Genomic DNA, 17031 nt, shown 5'->3' with positions numbered 1-17031 from the left:
GTCCTTAAAGGTGCCGGTTTCATATTTTTCCACTGCAGGGAGGTGGGAAAAGCTCTATAGGTGCCAGTTTTAAATGAACCGGCACCTATAAGCCGGTCTGTATGAGGGTTTTTTAGTAGTGCACAAACCTTGGCCTGGTAATTAAGCTAGCTAGTTAGGGAGCACTATGTATGCATATGCTCATGACATGCACTTCACACACACATGCCCCCCACATGGGGCTAGTCTAGTTTATTAGCTAACTAATGGTAATGGAGTGGTACGGTACTGGTACGAGTAGTACGTAATAAGAGCTTCTCTAATTGTCTAGAGAGAGTAATTAATTGTAATTAGGCACACTTGAAGCCAGCAGGGAGCTTGCAGCCGCAGTAGTTGAGGAGGAGGGAGAGGTCGACGGGGACGTCGAGGTTGAGGCCGAGAAGGTTGGCGTTGATGGCGAGGCAGACGCAGACGGCGGCGTCCAGGTCGGCAAGGCCGGCGATGAGCGGGCAGCAGGGCTCCTTGGGCGGCGTGGACGCGTGGATGAGCCCGTCCAGCACGTCGGCGCACACCCCCAGCTTCACCGTGTTTATCGGGCACTTCCCCGCCGGCGTCGGGCATGGGTGCCCGTCGCACGCCGCCGACTGCCCGGCGCTCAGCCACAGCACGCCCACCACCAACACGCACGCCACGCCGGCCATCTTCACTGATGCAGCCATTATATTGCTATCTACGTACACTACACACTTTACAAGCTCTACCACAAGCTACTGTCTTACTAATTGCTACTGTTCTGCTTAATTATGACCTCTCTCTCTCACTATTGATTTATAGGGCAGTCCTTTGGAAGGATCAGTTTAGCCATCATCGATCGAGTTAATGCCACTGCTAATTTTATTACTTACTTGTTGCACTAGAATATATAACACTAACTGCAGACCTTCAAGATAAGATCGATGATACATAGATTAGTGCTGCAAAGATCGATCGATCTGGCGTACGTATACGTACATGGCCTACATACCCTCAAGACAACAGTAAGGTACAAACAACCTGATCGATTTGCTAGCTAGCTAGATATATATCGTCAATATATATAATTCCTTAAATTTAAGGACTTGTTTATTTTGAGAGAGAGCGGCTTAATTTAATTACCATTTCAACGTCCCGTGTATAGTGAGAAATCAATTTAATTAAGGCGATCGTGTATACCATGACATGATTAATTAACCGTGCCTAGCTTACAGCAGTTAGTACTTTTACTGTAAGATATCGAGAGTGCCCAATTGATCCATTCATTCGTGACGGTGTTGCTGGGAATGACGAGAGAGGAGGGGTTAGGGTTAGAGGTAGGAGTACAACACACGAATCTTAAAACGATGTAATGGTCTGAAATTTGTAAGATTTTATGAAATGTTTTACAGTCAAATGCCATTAAGGCAGTCTCGAAAGAAAAAGAACGAAGACAGAAAGAAAGCCAAATGGTCTTGTCTCCGCTTTAAAAAAAAATGGTCTTGTCTCTGCCATAACATGAAAGTGAGTCAAACAATTAATATACTGTATATATATAGTCTCTGTCAATCGCTAATATAACTTCACAGGAAATGTTTACAATTAAATTACGCCCATATCTTCACTACTAGATATGGGGATTATATTGTTGAAACTAAACTACGGCCCGTGACCTTTCTTCAGCTGCCGGCCTAATATCTCCAAACCTGAACCGGATACGGACACCAAACAAGATCAAGTTCTCATATTACATCACAAGTCCCGCCACATAATGACAGACCACTAAACCCGTGATTAACTGATATCGAAGGCGAAACATAACTTAAATTACACAATTCACCTCAAACTCGGCATTCGCATTAACAATTGCAATACACGTCAATAATTTGTATATACTTATAAAAGATATGGATACAAATCTGAATTTCGTGGGCAAATTCTAAAACATTAATTTACAAGAAAATACTAGCTGACATCAATTGATAGAAATTAGGGAGCAGAATCATGCAAATTTATATCATTTCATTTATGTTATAAAACTAACACTGAGATTGACTTTGGTAGCAAAACATGGAAGAACACCATAAGAGATCCAAACATCGAGACACGATATTAAATTTGTTAACGTGGCTAGCCAAAACGTACATTCCCAGAGCACTTGTTACAGACGCTTCTCCTTGATCATATCACAGTGTATCAGATGTCTATGACCCTCAACTGGCGGGTGTGACGGGACGACGGTGATGCCACCTTGGCCGTGAGGAGTAGAGTGGTGTTGATGGCGAGGTAAGTTTGACATTGGAGTAGTTAAGAGGCGGAGGCAGGTGCATGCGTGGTGGATATGACGGTGTAAGAGAATCGTAGTGAGAGAAGATAAAGAAGTGTACTGAAATAGGGTTGCGAGAAGGATGTAGGTTGAATGGTTTGGACTTTGGAGAGGCTCCTTGGCATGTTAGAGGGTAGTGAGGGGCGGAGGCATGATACTTCTATGGGGTGTTTAGGCTGAGTTCGACACTTTATCTTCCCAACCCATATCTTTTGTATTTTTTTTGCGGGGAACCCGTATCTTTTGTTTTCCTCGTGCACGCTTTTCAAACTACTAAACGGTACGTTTTTTGCAAAAAAAAAAATTCTAGATGAAAGTTGCTTTAAAAAAAATCATATTGATCCATTTTTCAAAAGAAAAAAAAGCCAATATTTAATTGATCATGTGTTAAAAAATCACTTCGTTTGTGTGCAGGAGGGATGGGTTCCCATTCTGCACCGTCGAACACAACCTTAGTGCTGGGTCTCGGCTACTCATATGAAACTAAGTGGAAGGGAATGGAGAAGAAGTTAGATGGTTTGATTCATATCCATGTATAAGTTGATATTAAGATATTTCCAACGTAATGTTTTTTCAGTATTGGATTTTAAATAATTGAAATCATATATATAAAAGTTGTGCATGTAAAATAATTTTTATTCCCTAATAAACCGTTTTGGATTAATATGGGCAACCAAACCGTTGTTGTGCATCGTCTTGCATAGAGAAAAAGGCGTTTCCCGGGCTGAAAAGCGTATTCATCTTCCGTAGAGAAGAGAACCCCACCACGTTTGGCATTCCATCGCTTTCCCCACCCCATGGATGGAGTACCACACCAGATCCGATCAGATCAGATCAGTAGATCACCAAGTCTCCTTCACACTCCCACTCCAGCGGCAGCTGAGCAGAGAGCTCCACCGCCGCCGGCCACCATGAGTTCTCACCACCGCTACGCCCACCTCCTCGACGACCCCTTCTTCCCCTTCCCACCGCCGTCCTCCTCCTCCTGCCCCTTCCTCTCCCCACCCGCCGCTTCCTCCACCTGCCCATTCTTCGCCCTCGACTCCCCCTTCGCTGCTGACCCTTTCCATCTCCACCCCTTCCTCCCCACGCCGCCCACTAGCTCCCTCCTCGACCCCTTCCTCCTCCACACCCTCACCGACCGCGTCTCCCAACTCGAGCTCGCCCTCGCCGCCCGCGCCCCACACCCCAGGCCCACCAGCAGGAAGTGCACCTATGTCACCGAGTCCACCGGCCGCAAGGTCAAGTGGACCACCGAGGACAAGCCTCGCGCCGGCGAGAGGGTGCTCAAGTGGGAGGCTGAGCTCGACTCCCCCTACGACGATGGATTCGACCGCAAGTGGAAGTGGGAGGCCAAGGCCAAGACCGCCTCCGCTGCTGCCACCAAGCTCAAGTGGGCCACCCACCTCAAGGGCAAGGGTTGCCTCGAGCCATGGTCACACTCCTACACCTGGGAGGAGGACTTCTCTGCCACCGACGACGACGACGACGAGGAGATCGAGGACCAACTCCATCACAAGGCCCTGCAGGATCACAGCAAGCTCAAAACCAAGGCCAAGGACGACAAGAAGAAAAAGAAGAAGGACAACAACACCGTGGTGGTCAACAAGGAGCAGAAGAAATGCCCCTTCTCCGTCAAGATCGAGGAGATCCCTCCTGAGGAGGACAACACCGCTGGATGCGTCGCCATTAGAAAGGTGACCACTTTCTCAAACCCCATCTTTTACATTACATGTAGTCACCATTTCGCTCGCTGAAGATCACACTTTTATGTGATTATTTCCAGAAAAAAAGATTGTATCTGTCATAATAGAGGGGTTTGGTTTTTACAGAGATACTACTAGTGTCTGCAAATTAGATGTGCATCGGTGCTCTTGCTGTGGGCATAATATGGAAATATTTGTTAGTTAGAGAACAACCAACCGATTGATTCCTCTTGTTTCAAATGTACATTTATGCTGACAATCCTGCATTTTCCTCCCCTCATTCGATCAAAGGCTTTTGCATTGGGCAATGGCAAGGCAAAGAAGAAGGAACTGTCCCCACAGGATGCGGCATTGCTGATCCAGTTGAACTACAGGGCTCACCTGGCACACCGTTCACAGGTGCTTCGCTGCCTGCGTGATCTGGCTGTGGCTAAGGCCAAGCTCAAGGAGATCAGGTCCCTCTTCTATAACATCTCTTACAGGCATCGCATGGCACATGACCATGAAGAGCGCCAAAGGTTCACTGAGAAAATCATCGTGCTGCTGCTCACTGTAGATGCGCTTGAGGTGAGCGTCGGCCTTCTATTTGTTTGCCGTCACTGTTTCTGTTGCATTATCAATCTGCAACCTCTATGGTTGGTCCAAGGGCGATTAATCCTTTAGGGATCTCTGCATAGGTTTCCAATGCTGCTTTATCACCTCAAGTTACTGATTAGTCCTAATATTAGGGGAATCAAAGCATGACCTAAATATTGCAGCTGCTGTGCATCTCTTTCTTATACATATGGTTGTGAAACACCTAGTTGAATATTAACCAAACTAATATGCATTTCCCTTTAACGCACAAGGAGATGAAGGGTGAGCATTTATACCTAGTAGGTAATAAAATGTCTGCACATCTCATCAGATTCAGATGTATAGCTAATTAAATCTACTTGTTTCTTCTTTATATGTTGCTCATTTTGAGTTCTTGCACATAGCATACCTTATTTAGTCTCACATTTCCTGAAGCACAAGGATGTTATATGATATCACCGCACAGGGGTGCTATATCATATCACCTTATAATAGTTGGCCTTTGATCTCGCTATATGTTTGGTGCTTCTTGTCCCTGTGGTTCTAAAATTATATTTTGTGGTTGGATCTTAACAGGGTCCTGACTACATGGTGAGGACAGCAAAGAAGTCTATGCTTGATGAACTTGAAGGTATGCTGGAGATTGTGGACCCTCAGCCACCAGGGAAGCAGAGGTCGTTGACCCGCAGGAAGTTCGATCTTCCAGAAGGAGGGCCGGTCACAGATGAGAAGATGGCCGGTGTGAACAATGCAGTCAAAGTCATCCAAAAGGGAAAGAAGTAAGAGGCCATATCTCATCTCGTCTAGTGGTTATCACGCATATGATGGAGCTTGTAGCACTGTATCATCATCATCATCATTGTAGCACTGTGATAACCACCGTTGTTGTTTTCAGTTTGTTGAGGAACACATTGTGCACTATGCATGGTAGTCTGATTGTGCTAGCTAGCAAGCACTAAGCAGCTGTTTGGTCCGGACGTCCAGCCATTTTATTTGCTTTGTACTCGTATGCTGTTGTTATCCAGATGTTGTTGTTGCTCTTGTTAGGATCTCTGTCGGCTGTTAAACTGCCAAGATGCCCTAGTTCCATTTAAGCTGAGCACTGCCGCACTGGATGTGTGTGCGCCTGTGCGTGCCTATGGGCTATGGTGTCGTTGTGGCCTTCATCGGGCCTGCTTAGTTAATTAATTGCTTCCCTGATTCTCCAGTCAACTGAATAAATCATCAATTCATCATATCTTACCTACTCCCTCCGTCCCCAAAAAAAAAAAAAGGCAAACTATGAATTTCCATGTCCAATTTTAACTGTCTGTTTTATATGAAATTTTTTTTATAATTCGTATTTTTATCGTTGTTTGATGATAAAACATAATTAATATTTTATACGTGACTTGTCTTTTTAATATTTTTAATATTTTTTTCAAATAAAACGGACGGTCAAATGTTGGGCACGGAAACCAGGGTTTGTCTTTTTTTTGGACAGAGGGAGTAGTATGTATATTGGCTTTTGTTACTTCCGGCCTACTGCGCCCATCACATTCTACGTATACATGTTTGATCAAGATGCTACTGTAGTAACTATATGTAAATAGAACATCTTAACATGAATAGGCAAAGTAGGGAGAAGGGAAAGGAAATTAGGTCCTGTTTAGTTTTCAAACAAAATTTTTTGCGCTGTCACATTGAATGTTTGGACACATGCATGGAGTATTAAAAGTAGATAAAAAAAAGAAAACTAATTATACAGTTTGCCAGGGAATCGTGAGATGAATCTTTTAAGCCTAATTGCGCCATGATTTAACAATGTGGTGCTATAATGAACATTTGGTAATAATGTATTAATTATGCTTAATAAATTTGTCTCGCAGTTTCCTAGCGAAAGCTGTAATTTGTTTTATTATTAGACTATGTTTAATACTTCAAATATGTGTCCGTACATCCGATGTGATATGCGTGGGCAAAATATTTTGCCAACTAAACAAGCCCTCACGAACATTCTTGTTGTTGGGCTTGGGCTATGAAGCCCAACCAAGTAGGTCAAATTTGATGGTTTGATGCTGTTTCTTAAATCTAGCAGTACTACTAGTATTTCAGATCGTACTTGCGAACAAATTACTACAGTAGTATGTACTTACCACTCATAGTAGTAAAATAAATTAATTGATGGAAAATAGAACCAGTACTGAGTACTAGTAGTATTAGGTAGGTATAATGAGTAAATTTTTCAGATTTAGAAATATGACTAGATGGAGGGAGTATACTAGTATATGTACCTTAGAGCAACTTTAATAGTATAGCTCACTACTAGCTCCAATTCATCTATAGCCAATCTAATAGCTAATTCGTACAATAGTTGTTTAGTATACTATTAATATATGGTCCCACATGTCATACACATATTGTGTCTTGGAGTTTGTGTTGTAGCTGGCTACAGATCTGTAGCCCGCTGCTCTTCTCTCTCATCTTTTATCTCATTAAAATATATTTATAGCTGGCTAATAATCTGCTATTGTATTTGCTCTTATCTTCTAAACAAAATACTCTCTCGACATCCCCATGTTCAGATTGAATCAGACAATATTTATACACTTGGAATGGAAGTAGTACTAGGTAGGTATTGTAGTACTCCATTTCTCCCAAAATATTGAGTATATTTCATCGTAAGTCATTTTCTAGGTAGGTATTGTAGTACTCCATTTCTCCCAAAATATTAAGTATATTTCATCATAAGTCATTTTCTATTACTGATATTTCGCTTTGAACCATCCTCTAATCAATATTTTTACTTGGAAGCGAGTAATCTTGCCTTTATTTCAATTTAGACCATCTAGACTCTCTTCTTACTCATATGAATGACCTCGAGTAGGCCGGCTCCTACTCGTCAACAAGCTCTCTCAAGTTTATGTAGACCATTTCTTAAACATATGACAAATTGTACGTAGATGGATAAAAAAGTTAAGAATGACTCAAAAGTACCACAAATATAAAATTACCTGGTTTAAAGTGAAAGCATTATTTAGAAAATGATCCAAAACAGAACATCAATAATAAAAAGTGGTAAAAAGTGAAATTTACAATAAAAATATAATTTTTAGTGTGGACATGTAGCTAGGTAGCTACTCCTTTTGTCCTGTAAAAATAGTTTTTATATATGAATTTGGATGAAAGCTATGTATAGATTTATACGTAGAAGTTGATTTTGTAGGACGAATGAAGTATATTTTAGAATGAAGGTGGTATACATATGAAATATTTATATTTTAGCTTTTTAAAAGTTTTATTTTATAAATAAATCTTTTAAAAAACTTATTCTAAGGAAATGAAACATTTTTGTCGGTATTAGGGGCTTTTGTGCCGAAGTTCAATGTCAATGTCTATTAACGACCGTCCAAAGCAGGTGTAATCTACGGCTTCGGTTCAAAAAAAAAGCGAGACAAAATCACCGACCTTGAAAAAGAAAAGGAAAACCAAAATTACAATTACACAGTACTCTCTCCATAAAAAAAATGGTAAATCTAGAACTGGATGTGACATATTATAGTATAATAAATTTAGACAAATGTATATCCAGATTCGTTATGTCATAACCAGTACTAAATTGGTTTTTTTATAGGAGTGAGAGTGTACTTCACTGGAGTAGCTCCATTGATAATAATAAAGAAAAGAAAAGAAAAGAAGAGAAGAGAAAATAGTACAGTAGGGTATCCGGTTTGAACGCGGCGCGCGGCCAAATGCGGAATCCCCGCCCACCATACAATTCTTTACTCCTTCCTTAAATCCGTTGGTTTCGTTTCCGTTGTTTATGCCTCGGAAGCCGCATGCATCTCCTTAAATCTTCTTCTTGGCCGGCATCCGCCATCCCTAGAAAACAACTCACGAAGAACGTGGCCATGCCCATGCCAGCTTTGATTGATGAGTAGTGGAGTACACTGGACTGAAGGAGTAGTTGTTGATTGATACCGATTTGTCTACTCCACCACATGATCAGCACGAGCTAGACAGGCAGGCACAATTAGCTGGGAATGCGACTCGATCCTCGTTTCACGCAGTCCATCAAGGAGAAAAATAAAAGCACTATCTTGCTTTTGGCTATTTTCCTTCCTTCCAGCAATATATACCTTGAAGCATATGTAGAGAACATGTACCATGTGAACAGGTATGTTACACTCTTCTCTGTAAGGGCAAGTTTAATTATATAGCTAACTATTAACTATTACATTACGTTATGTTAGAGTTAAAGGTTAACTCTATTTTTCCTTTGCTCTTGCTTTCTATCACTGTAAATTTAATGTAAATATCTTGAGCACGTGTAAAGCAAGCTCTTGTATTAGAGCTAACACTTTTTCTCTCTCTTCTATATAAGTTTATATTTGACTTAATAGCCTACCACTTCATTATCTTTGCTCTAAAAGAAAATAAACTAATGTCTACTCCATCTGTCCCAAAAAGAATCAACCTATGTGGACATATTCTTTTTGGGACAGAGGGATTACTACTTCCACCCCCCCTAAACCAAAAAAAAAAGATAAATTAGGAGGATATATGATACTCCATCCATTCCAAATTGATCTATATATAGTTTTTTTAGGTTATTCCTAAATGATCTATATATTTGTGTTCATTTATTGAGTCTATTCATTATTTGTGCATTGGAATAAATGGACATTGATGCATGCATCCATGCACACAAATATTTATAACCCACATGCAATATCTTGATTTGTTATTGGCTAGGAAATATTAGGAATGGTGCATACATTGAGTTTGTTGCTAGAATAAATATAGTATGGAAGAGTTATTAGCTTTTTTGGTTTTGATGTACCTATAAAATATGTAGATTAATTTGGAATGGATGGAGTACCTTTTAATGAGAATGTGATTCATTCTAATCCAACCAACCAACAAATTTGGACGGTCTTTTTTGAACGGATGGAGTAGTTAGAAAAAAAATAAAGTAAAGAATTTTGCTCTTCTTTATCCCCTCATGTCAGGTGAGGTGTACAGTAGTCGGCGTCTCATAAGCAGAGGCGGGCAGGAGCAGTGTGTGTGAGTGCGACCATCACTTATCTCTTCTCTAATGGTGTTTCAAGTACAGCTGTAGTACCAGAGTCGTGGGGCTTGCCTTCACTCACAAAAACCACCCCCAAAACCCCCCCTCGGACCTTGGTTTGTTTCCTTCCCACACGCGCGCACACACACAGACAGACAAGAGGAGTGAGGGGGAAGAAGTGCTTGACTTCACCACCAATGGCGGCTGCTGCGGCGGCGCTCTTGGCCTTCGTCGCCGTCGCCGGCGCCTTGGTTGCGCAGGCCACCGACCCCTACGTCTTCTTCGACTGGGACGTCTCCTTCATCACCGCTTCCCCGCTAGGCCTTCCCCAGAAGGTTCTTCTTCTTCTTCTTCTTCTTGCTATACTACTTCTGAGCACTACTAGTAATAGTGTTGTGTTACAAATCAAATCAAATCAAATCAAATCAATCCATGGAATGCCTCCAAAGCTTCCATCTTGCTTCCTCCATGGAATCCCTCCCTCTAAGATTTCTTCTTCTTTTTTTCTCCCCCCGATTCGTGCCCCTCATTCCTGGGACGAATCAGATTTGCTCATTGCTTACACTCTGCACTAATATATTAGGGGAAACATTTGCGTGCGCCGGAACACTAGCTAGTTTATTTCAAGATTCATTCTTTCATTCGCATTCGCATCTGGATTCTAGACGGACTGGATGTGTTCCTGTTACTTCAAAAGATATATTTTACATTTTTCAGACTACAACTGCTCCAACCCTTTGCCAAACTTCTCCTATCGCTCTAGCAGTAGCAGATCTCCGCTACTCCGATCCGTCCTTCCCCTCGAATTGAAGCACTAATCCCTCTTGCACACGCCCTAGTACTAGTATTACTGCCTGCCTAGCTCTGCTCACCTCTGCTTCTCTTTCCAACTCGCAAATGCTAGCCTCCATCTTCATGCCTGTCTCTTAACTAACATTATGCCTCCTTTTACTTGTTTCAGGTTATCGCAATCAACAAGCAGTTCCCTGGCCCCGTCATGAACCTCACCACCAACTACAATGTGGTCGTCAATGTGCTCAACAGCTTGGATGAGCCATTACTCATCACTTGGTCAGACTCAATTTCCTCCCCCATTCCATTATATTGTTCAACGCTCCCATGCTGACATTCACTCGCAATATAATGTGCTGTCAATGTGTTGACTGACCCATGTCTTATTTCAATCAGGGATGGGATCCAGCAAAGAAAGAACTGCTGGCAGGATGGTGTTCTTGGCACAACCTGCCCCATACCTCCAGGTTGGAACTGGACCTACAATTTCCAAGTCAAGGACCAGATTGGGAGCTTCTTTTACTTCCCACCCCTTAGCCTGCAGCGTGCTGCTGGTGGTTTCGGAGGTATTACTGTCAACAACCGCGCCGTCATTTCTGTCCCGTTCGACACACCAGATGGAGATATCACCTTGTTCATTGGGGACTGGTACAAGAAGAGCCACACGGTAGAGAGAGAAAAAAAAACCTAAGCCTATTTTCCAGGACTCATCACATCAATGGTCATGGTGCTGATTGTGTTTGTCTTGTATAGGACCTGAGGAAGATGCTCGATGATGGAAAAGAGCTCGGGATGCCTGATGGAGTTCTGATGAATGGCAAGGGGCCGTATAGGTACAATGATTCCCTCGTCCCTGCTGGCATTGAACATGAGACTATCAAAGTTGAACCAGGTGATTAGTCCTCCCACACTTTCAGCATGATAAGCTAAACTAGTCCTTGTACATGTTGCCAAAAAAACTGCTCCTATAAGTCTATCTCTCTGCTGCTGCTACCAGTATTTTTGGATGTAACATTGAATTGTACAATGTGTTCTCACTGCTATGTTGGATGAATGAAAGTGATAGTTCATCATCACTTCCATGACAGGGCCAACTAAAATTTCTTTGAACAATGATTGCCTTTGTTTATTCTCATGATTTGGTAACTGACTGCTCAAACTCCGCAACAGGAAAAACATACCGTTTCCGTGTCCACAATGTGGGTATATCGACGAGCTTGAACTTCAGGATTCAGAACCACAATTTGGCCCTTGTTGAAACTGAGGGATCATACACAATGAAGCAGAATTTCACAAATCTTGACATCCATGTGGGACAGTCCTACTCATTTTTGATCACCATGGATCAGAATGCAAGCAGTGATTACTACATTGTGGCCAGTGCTAGGTTTGTTAATGAATCACTGTGGACCAAAGTTACCGGTGTTGCAATCTTGCAGTATTCAAATTCAAAGGGAAAAGCTTCTGGCCCTCTTCCTGATCCACCAAATGATGAGTACGACAAAACTTTCTCAATGAACCAGGCACGCTCCATCAGGTTTGTACAAAATAACTCTTTCTTCTTAGTTGCAGACCCCGCACAAATGACCAATGTCTTATTTTCCTCTCATGCAATCCTAGCCTCTTTAAAAGCATGTACCTTAGAAATGGTTGACCCATCATGTGCTGATACTTTCTAATAGTCTTCTTTATACCCAGCATACGCTGCAAATTTTTTTTTTTGCTAATGTGATATAATAATTTGTTTGTAACTTTTCTTTTGCTATACCTACATCTCCTAATTTGTTTTCACCTTTTCCTTATCATGGACCTTATGCTACTTCCCATAATGTAAATTATGTACATTTAGTCGCATTGAATTCACAAAGATATTTCATTCAAATATGACTTGTTTTCAGATTCTGCATGGGAAACACACTTCAAACAAAATACATACATCCTTTTCTTTGCAAATCAACACTTCTGTCAGTGTACTTGGGAGTTTTCTGCCCAGACAATCTGTTCTTATGCATACCTCTACCTTTTGTATTCCTTTAGAAACTTCAATTTGCTTCCAATACATATAGTGACCTCTAAATGTTTAGTAGTCATTCCCAGTGGTTCTGTGTCTCTGCTAGCATCATCTATTTATAAAGTGTAAGGTTGTCTGCTACAACTCGTGAGCAACATAGAGTCTAGACATATATCACTGTCCCCAAGAGTTTGCAATATGTTGTCCTCAACAAAACACTTTCTTTCTCTTTTCCCAGGATGAATGTGAGTACTGGTGCTGCTCGTCCAAATCCTCAAGGTTCATTTCACTATGGCTCTATCAACGTCAGCCAGGTTTACAAGCTCAGGAATGAACCACCTGTTACTATCAACGGGAAAAAACGGACTACACTGAGTGGTATCTCTTTTTCCCCACCCGATACCCCTATGAGGTTGGCGGATCTCTATGACAAGAAAGGAGTGTACACGCTTGACTTCCCTACTATGCCAATTGATGGACCGCCAGTGATGAAAACTTCTGTCATTAACTCCACATACAAGAATTTCTTGGAAATTGTATTTCAGAACAATGACACGAAAGTCCAGACCTACCATATCGATGGATATGCATTTTGGGTTGTAGGGTGAGCAATGCTTCAAATTTGCATTTCCTTGGCTGTCAATCAGCAAACAACCTGTATAATGGATCATTTGCATTTTGCCAACCAGGATGGACTATGGTGAGTGGACTGAGAATAGCCGTGGGACTTACAACAAGTGGGATGGTGTTTCTCGTTGCACCACACAGGTAACTATCGTAGGCTGGCCATTTCTCTTGATGAAGTCCTTGTGTTTCAGGATGCTTTTTAACTATGCTAATGTTCACACCCACTATAATGTTTATTTATGAGCTGGTGGATGCAAGATGTTAATATTTCTTCTTAGTCAAGATTGAAGAGATATTTATTTATCTAGTCATCGATTGCTGAGATGAGCTTATTGCGTCCTGCAGTTAACAACGATAGATACTATCACACACTCATGTTGTAGGTATTCCCTGGAGCATGGACTGCTGTGATGCTGTCACTTGACAGCCCGGGTTTTTGGAACGTACGCACCGAAAATCTGGACACATGGTATCTTGGTCAGGAGACATACATCAGGGTGGTGGATCCAGATGGAGGCTATAATGTCACTGAGATGGTGGCTCCAGATAACATGCTCTACTGTGGCCTCCTCAAGGATAAACAGAAGTATGTTGCTAGTATTTTGCTTATGTGCTTTAGAGAGTACTCCAGCTACTTTGCATTTGACCTTACAGGAGTAATGACTAATGCTTCAACTGTTTTTTTTTTTTTGGTCCTCTAGGGCTCAGAAGCCTCATGGTTCATCAAGTTCATCATCCTCTGCTGCATCACCAAACCGCTATTGGCTTGCAGTTGTGGTGTCTCTGGTAGCGGCGGTGTTCGTCCAATGAAAATATTTTTCCTGTTAGTGCCCTGTTGGCTGTTGTTTGCAAATTAGGAAACTGACAGAATTCGGGTAGGTCGAAAAATTTGTAGGTTCCATGATTCGTGTGGAATACTGTCATTGTGCATCGGCAAAGTTTGTCGGAATTTAACAGAGATTGTGTAAACCATTGCATTGAGTCTGTGTGTCGGCACCTGCAAGGAGTGGTGCCTGAGAGTGTGTTTTCTCGCATCGATCGACTTATTAGTAGAGATCTGGATATTGATGATTGTCATTCCATCTCAATTTAGTACTACTAGCTAGAGAAGTTTGTCTCTCCTGTTCCTGTCTCTCTGTATGAAGTTGCAGATACTATAATATTTTGGGGCTTGCAACTACTGTACTGTACAACAACTTTACTGGCAGGCATGCATGTAGGAGTATGACAGTAGATGATACAGCAAGATATATGCCCAGATGGATGGTGCATGAAATTTGTGAGGCTCAGACCGACTGATTTGAATGTCAGGTGGTGCAACGCGGTTTGTTGATTGGGACTGGCTATAGCTTTCTTGCGGTTTTACCGGGACTGCTTGACAACTGACAAGTACTCCCTTTGTCAAAAAAAAAAAAAAAGACAAACCCTGGTTTCCGTATCCAACGTTACGTTTGACAGTTCGTCTTATTTAAAAAAAATATAAAAAAAATTAAAAAGATAAGTTACACATAAAGTATTTATCATGTTTTATCATCTAACAACAATGAAAATACTAATTATAAAAAAATTTCATATAAGACGGATAGTCAAACGTTGGCACGGGAACCCACGGTTTGTCTTTTTTTTGATGGAGGGAGTACTCCATAATTGCCGCAACGGACTGCTTTTAATTTGACGCAATATATATTACTACTACTCTCTCCGTCCTAAAATATAAGACCTAGAGTAAGATGTGGCATTTACTAATACAATGAATCGGGACAGAGTACTAGAAAATATCATATACGATTCTAGATCCTTGGGATGGAAGGAGTAGTTAGTAGTATATGCAACAGGCGAGTTGTTATATACTATACATTGTACCGTAATCAACCTGATATTTTGAGATATATTTGTTTTATTGTTTAGAGTACTAAGGAGAAACGTGCATCCATTATTAAGTACAGAATAAAATGTTGAAATAACCTGTTTCCGAGAGGATTTGAACTTATGGCAGTGTCTGAGGTATTGGAGATAGGGGCGGAGCCACTGTCCGACTAGCCCGGACAGCCGCCCAAGATCGCTGCTGAAAACTACATTAAATTTTAATATTTTTGTAAATAAACTGATGATAAAAATTCTATATCAAATGATAGTTATAATAAACTTTACTCGAGTTCAAAAATTTTTGTAACTCTGTCACTAATTGGAGCCATATATACACTAATATATAAAATGGCTTTAGTACCGGGTTATATCTCCTTGTTAGTGTTGGAAATCAAACTGACAATAAACTTTGGACGCTTGGCGATGGGGTGCATGTGTGTGGGGTACATAGAGGGGGGGGGGGCAGTGGCGGATCTAGAAAATTGATTCTGGTGTCATAGCATGCTAAGTATACTTAGATTAGTGTGTTATAATATATGGATAAGCAGTTTAACATAGATTTTGCTGAAAGTCGTCGGTGTCGCCTGACACCAATGCTAACACTATAGATCTGCCCCGGGGGAGGGGGGGTAATATATAATTGCCTGTTGGGGCTACAAACAACACTAATAATATGGATCAAAATTTACAATGTAGGCTACGGAAGAACTTTAAAAAATAGGATTTGAAGCCGAGACCTCTCCCTCATATGCGTGGTAAAGATTTGAATAATGGATTTAATTATCTAATTAAAAGAATTCAAATGAAAAGGTTGTCAACTACAAAGATCTTGTCAAGACGTATAATTTTTATATAAATTTTATCGTACGATTCGAGTTCATATGATAAAAATTATGTTCATATCTAAAACGAACACTAATATTATGAGGTTCATTAGTGTGGGGTCATTATATTCTTATAAACCAACGCCGATTGTATGCTGAATAATGTATGCAGGTTGTTAATATGAACCGGCACTGATGTCGGGTCTTGCCAACACATAGTGCGAGAGTGTTTTGTGGGAAGGGAAACCATAATCAGTAGACACCAGTGCTGGGTCTTACTCTTACCACCGCACAACGCGAGAGTGTTTAATTTTGTGGGACGGGAAACCATCATCAGTAGATATAACATTAGTACTGGCCGGGTCTTGTCATTGCATAGCGCAAGAGTATTTTGTGGGATAACCAGGAAACTATCATCACTGTTAGGTTTTGTCAAACTGGTACTAATTAATGTGCTGTTATATGAGTAGTGATAGTAGCAGTAATAATTTTGATTTAAAAAAGAGAAATGATATGAAATGAAATGAATTAAGAAAAGGAAGATGGTTAATGTGCGCATGGGAAATTAAATAGGAGGAGCAAGCCAGGCGAAGGGAAGGGATACACGCAAGCGTAGATCTAGAGACCGGGTGGATGTAAATATATACTCCCTCCATTTCAAAATATTTGACACCGTTAACTTTTTAGTACGTGTTTGATCACTCATCTTATTCAAAAAATTTAAGTAGTTATTTATTCTTTTCATATCATTTGATTCATTGTTAAATATAATTTCATGTACACATATAGTTTTACATATTTCATAAATTTTTTTAATAAGACGAACGGTTAAACATGTGCTAAAAAGTCAACGGTGTCAAACATTTTGAAACGGATGGAGTATATGCAGTGCACATCTCTCGTGTTTGTGTGTGAGGCTAATGATCGGCTCAAGCTCACGCCTGCAGCTAGCTGCCTGCCTGCCTGCCTTTAAATTCTTTCGCCTTTTTTTTCACTTTTCTTTTTGTGGTTGTGGGGAATTAATACAATCATCCACGGATTAATACTGCCTGTATTCTCCAACACACCTCAACCTCACTTGGACATGTATGCATAGCATGATGCCATCCTTTCTGCACCTGCCTTCACCGCCATTAATTATATAATTAAGTTTTGCTACCTTTTCATATGTTAATACGCTGGCCGGCCGAATAGCTATAGCAAGCGCGTACAAACATATATAAGCCTTGCCTTTTTCATGGAAATTGGCCTTTTGATATATT

At 41.0% G+C, this 17031-nt stretch overlaps 3 protein-coding genes across 3 annotated transcripts; 2 read left to right on the top strand and 1 right to left on the bottom strand.

Moving 5' to 3' along the window:
* Positions 1 to 27: 27 nt before the first annotated feature.
* Positions 28 to 732, bottom strand: LOC127776557 (lipid transfer protein EARLI 1-like). The gene has a single exon (XM_052302971.1). The coding sequence runs from the start codon at positions 696 to 698 to the stop codon at positions 330 to 332; it is 369 nt and encodes a 122-aa protein (XP_052158931.1). The 5' UTR covers positions 699 to 732; the 3' UTR covers positions 28 to 329.
* Positions 733 to 3087: 2355 nt separating this feature from the next.
* On the top strand, positions 3088 to 5645 carry LOC127776554 (BAG family molecular chaperone regulator 7-like). The gene is made up of 3 exons (XM_052302969.1): positions 3088 to 4014; positions 4315 to 4590; positions 5176 to 5645. Exons 1-3 carry the CDS (start codon positions 3115 to 3117, stop codon positions 5380 to 5382), a joined length of 1383 nt encoding a protein of 460 aa, XP_052158929.1. The 5' UTR covers positions 3088 to 3114; the 3' UTR covers positions 5383 to 5645.
* A 4076-nt stretch (positions 5646 to 9721) lies between these two features.
* Positions 9722 to 14257, top strand: LOC127777743 (monocopper oxidase-like protein SKU5). Its single transcript, XM_052304360.1, has 9 exons — positions 9722 to 9984; positions 10611 to 10720; positions 10838 to 11108; positions 11195 to 11333; positions 11612 to 11978; positions 12691 to 13056; positions 13142 to 13220; positions 13463 to 13665; positions 13781 to 14257. The coding sequence occupies exons 1-9, from the start codon at positions 9847 to 9849 to the stop codon at positions 13887 to 13889; spliced, it is 1782 nt and encodes a 593-aa protein (XP_052160320.1). The 5' UTR covers positions 9722 to 9846; the 3' UTR covers positions 13890 to 14257.
* Positions 14258 to 17031: the final 2774 nt, after the last annotated feature.

Source organism: Oryza glaberrima, chromosome 6 (genome assembly GCF_000147395.1).
Source record: "Oryza glaberrima chromosome 6, OglaRS2, whole genome shotgun sequence".
Lineage (NCBI taxonomy): Eukaryota > Viridiplantae > Streptophyta > Magnoliopsida > Poales > Poaceae > Oryza > Oryza glaberrima.
Note: the sequence above shows the minus strand (reverse complement) of the source record. Positions and strands in the feature narration are given on the sequence as shown.

Bases quoted from the DNA above. Each gene is read 5' to 3' on its own strand.
- LOC127776557 (XM_052302971.1), bottom strand. From the start codon at position 698: ATGGCTGCATCAGTGAAGATGGCCGGCGTGGCGTGCGTGTTGGTGGTG.
- LOC127776554 (XM_052302969.1), top strand. From the start codon at position 3,115: ATGGATGGAGTACCACACCAGATCCGATCAGATCAGATCAGTAGATCA. The intron at 4,015-4,314 runs GTGACCACTTTC...ATTCGATCAAAG, and splicing joins GATGCGTCGCCATTAGAAAG to GCTTTTGCATTGGGCAATGG. The intron at 4,591-5,175 runs GTGAGCGTCGGC...GGATCTTAACAG, and splicing joins TCACTGTAGATGCGCTTGAG to GGTCCTGACTACATGGTGAG.
- LOC127777743 (XM_052304360.1), top strand. From the start codon at position 9,847: ATGGCGGCTGCTGCGGCGGCGCTCTTGGCCTTCGTCGCCGTCGCCGGC. The intron at 9,985-10,610 runs GTTCTTCTTCTT...TACTTGTTTCAG, and splicing joins CGCTAGGCCTTCCCCAGAAG to GTTATCGCAATCAACAAGCA. The intron at 13,221-13,462 runs GTAACTATCGTA...CTCATGTTGTAG, and splicing joins TTTCTCGTTGCACCACACAG to GTATTCCCTGGAGCATGGAC.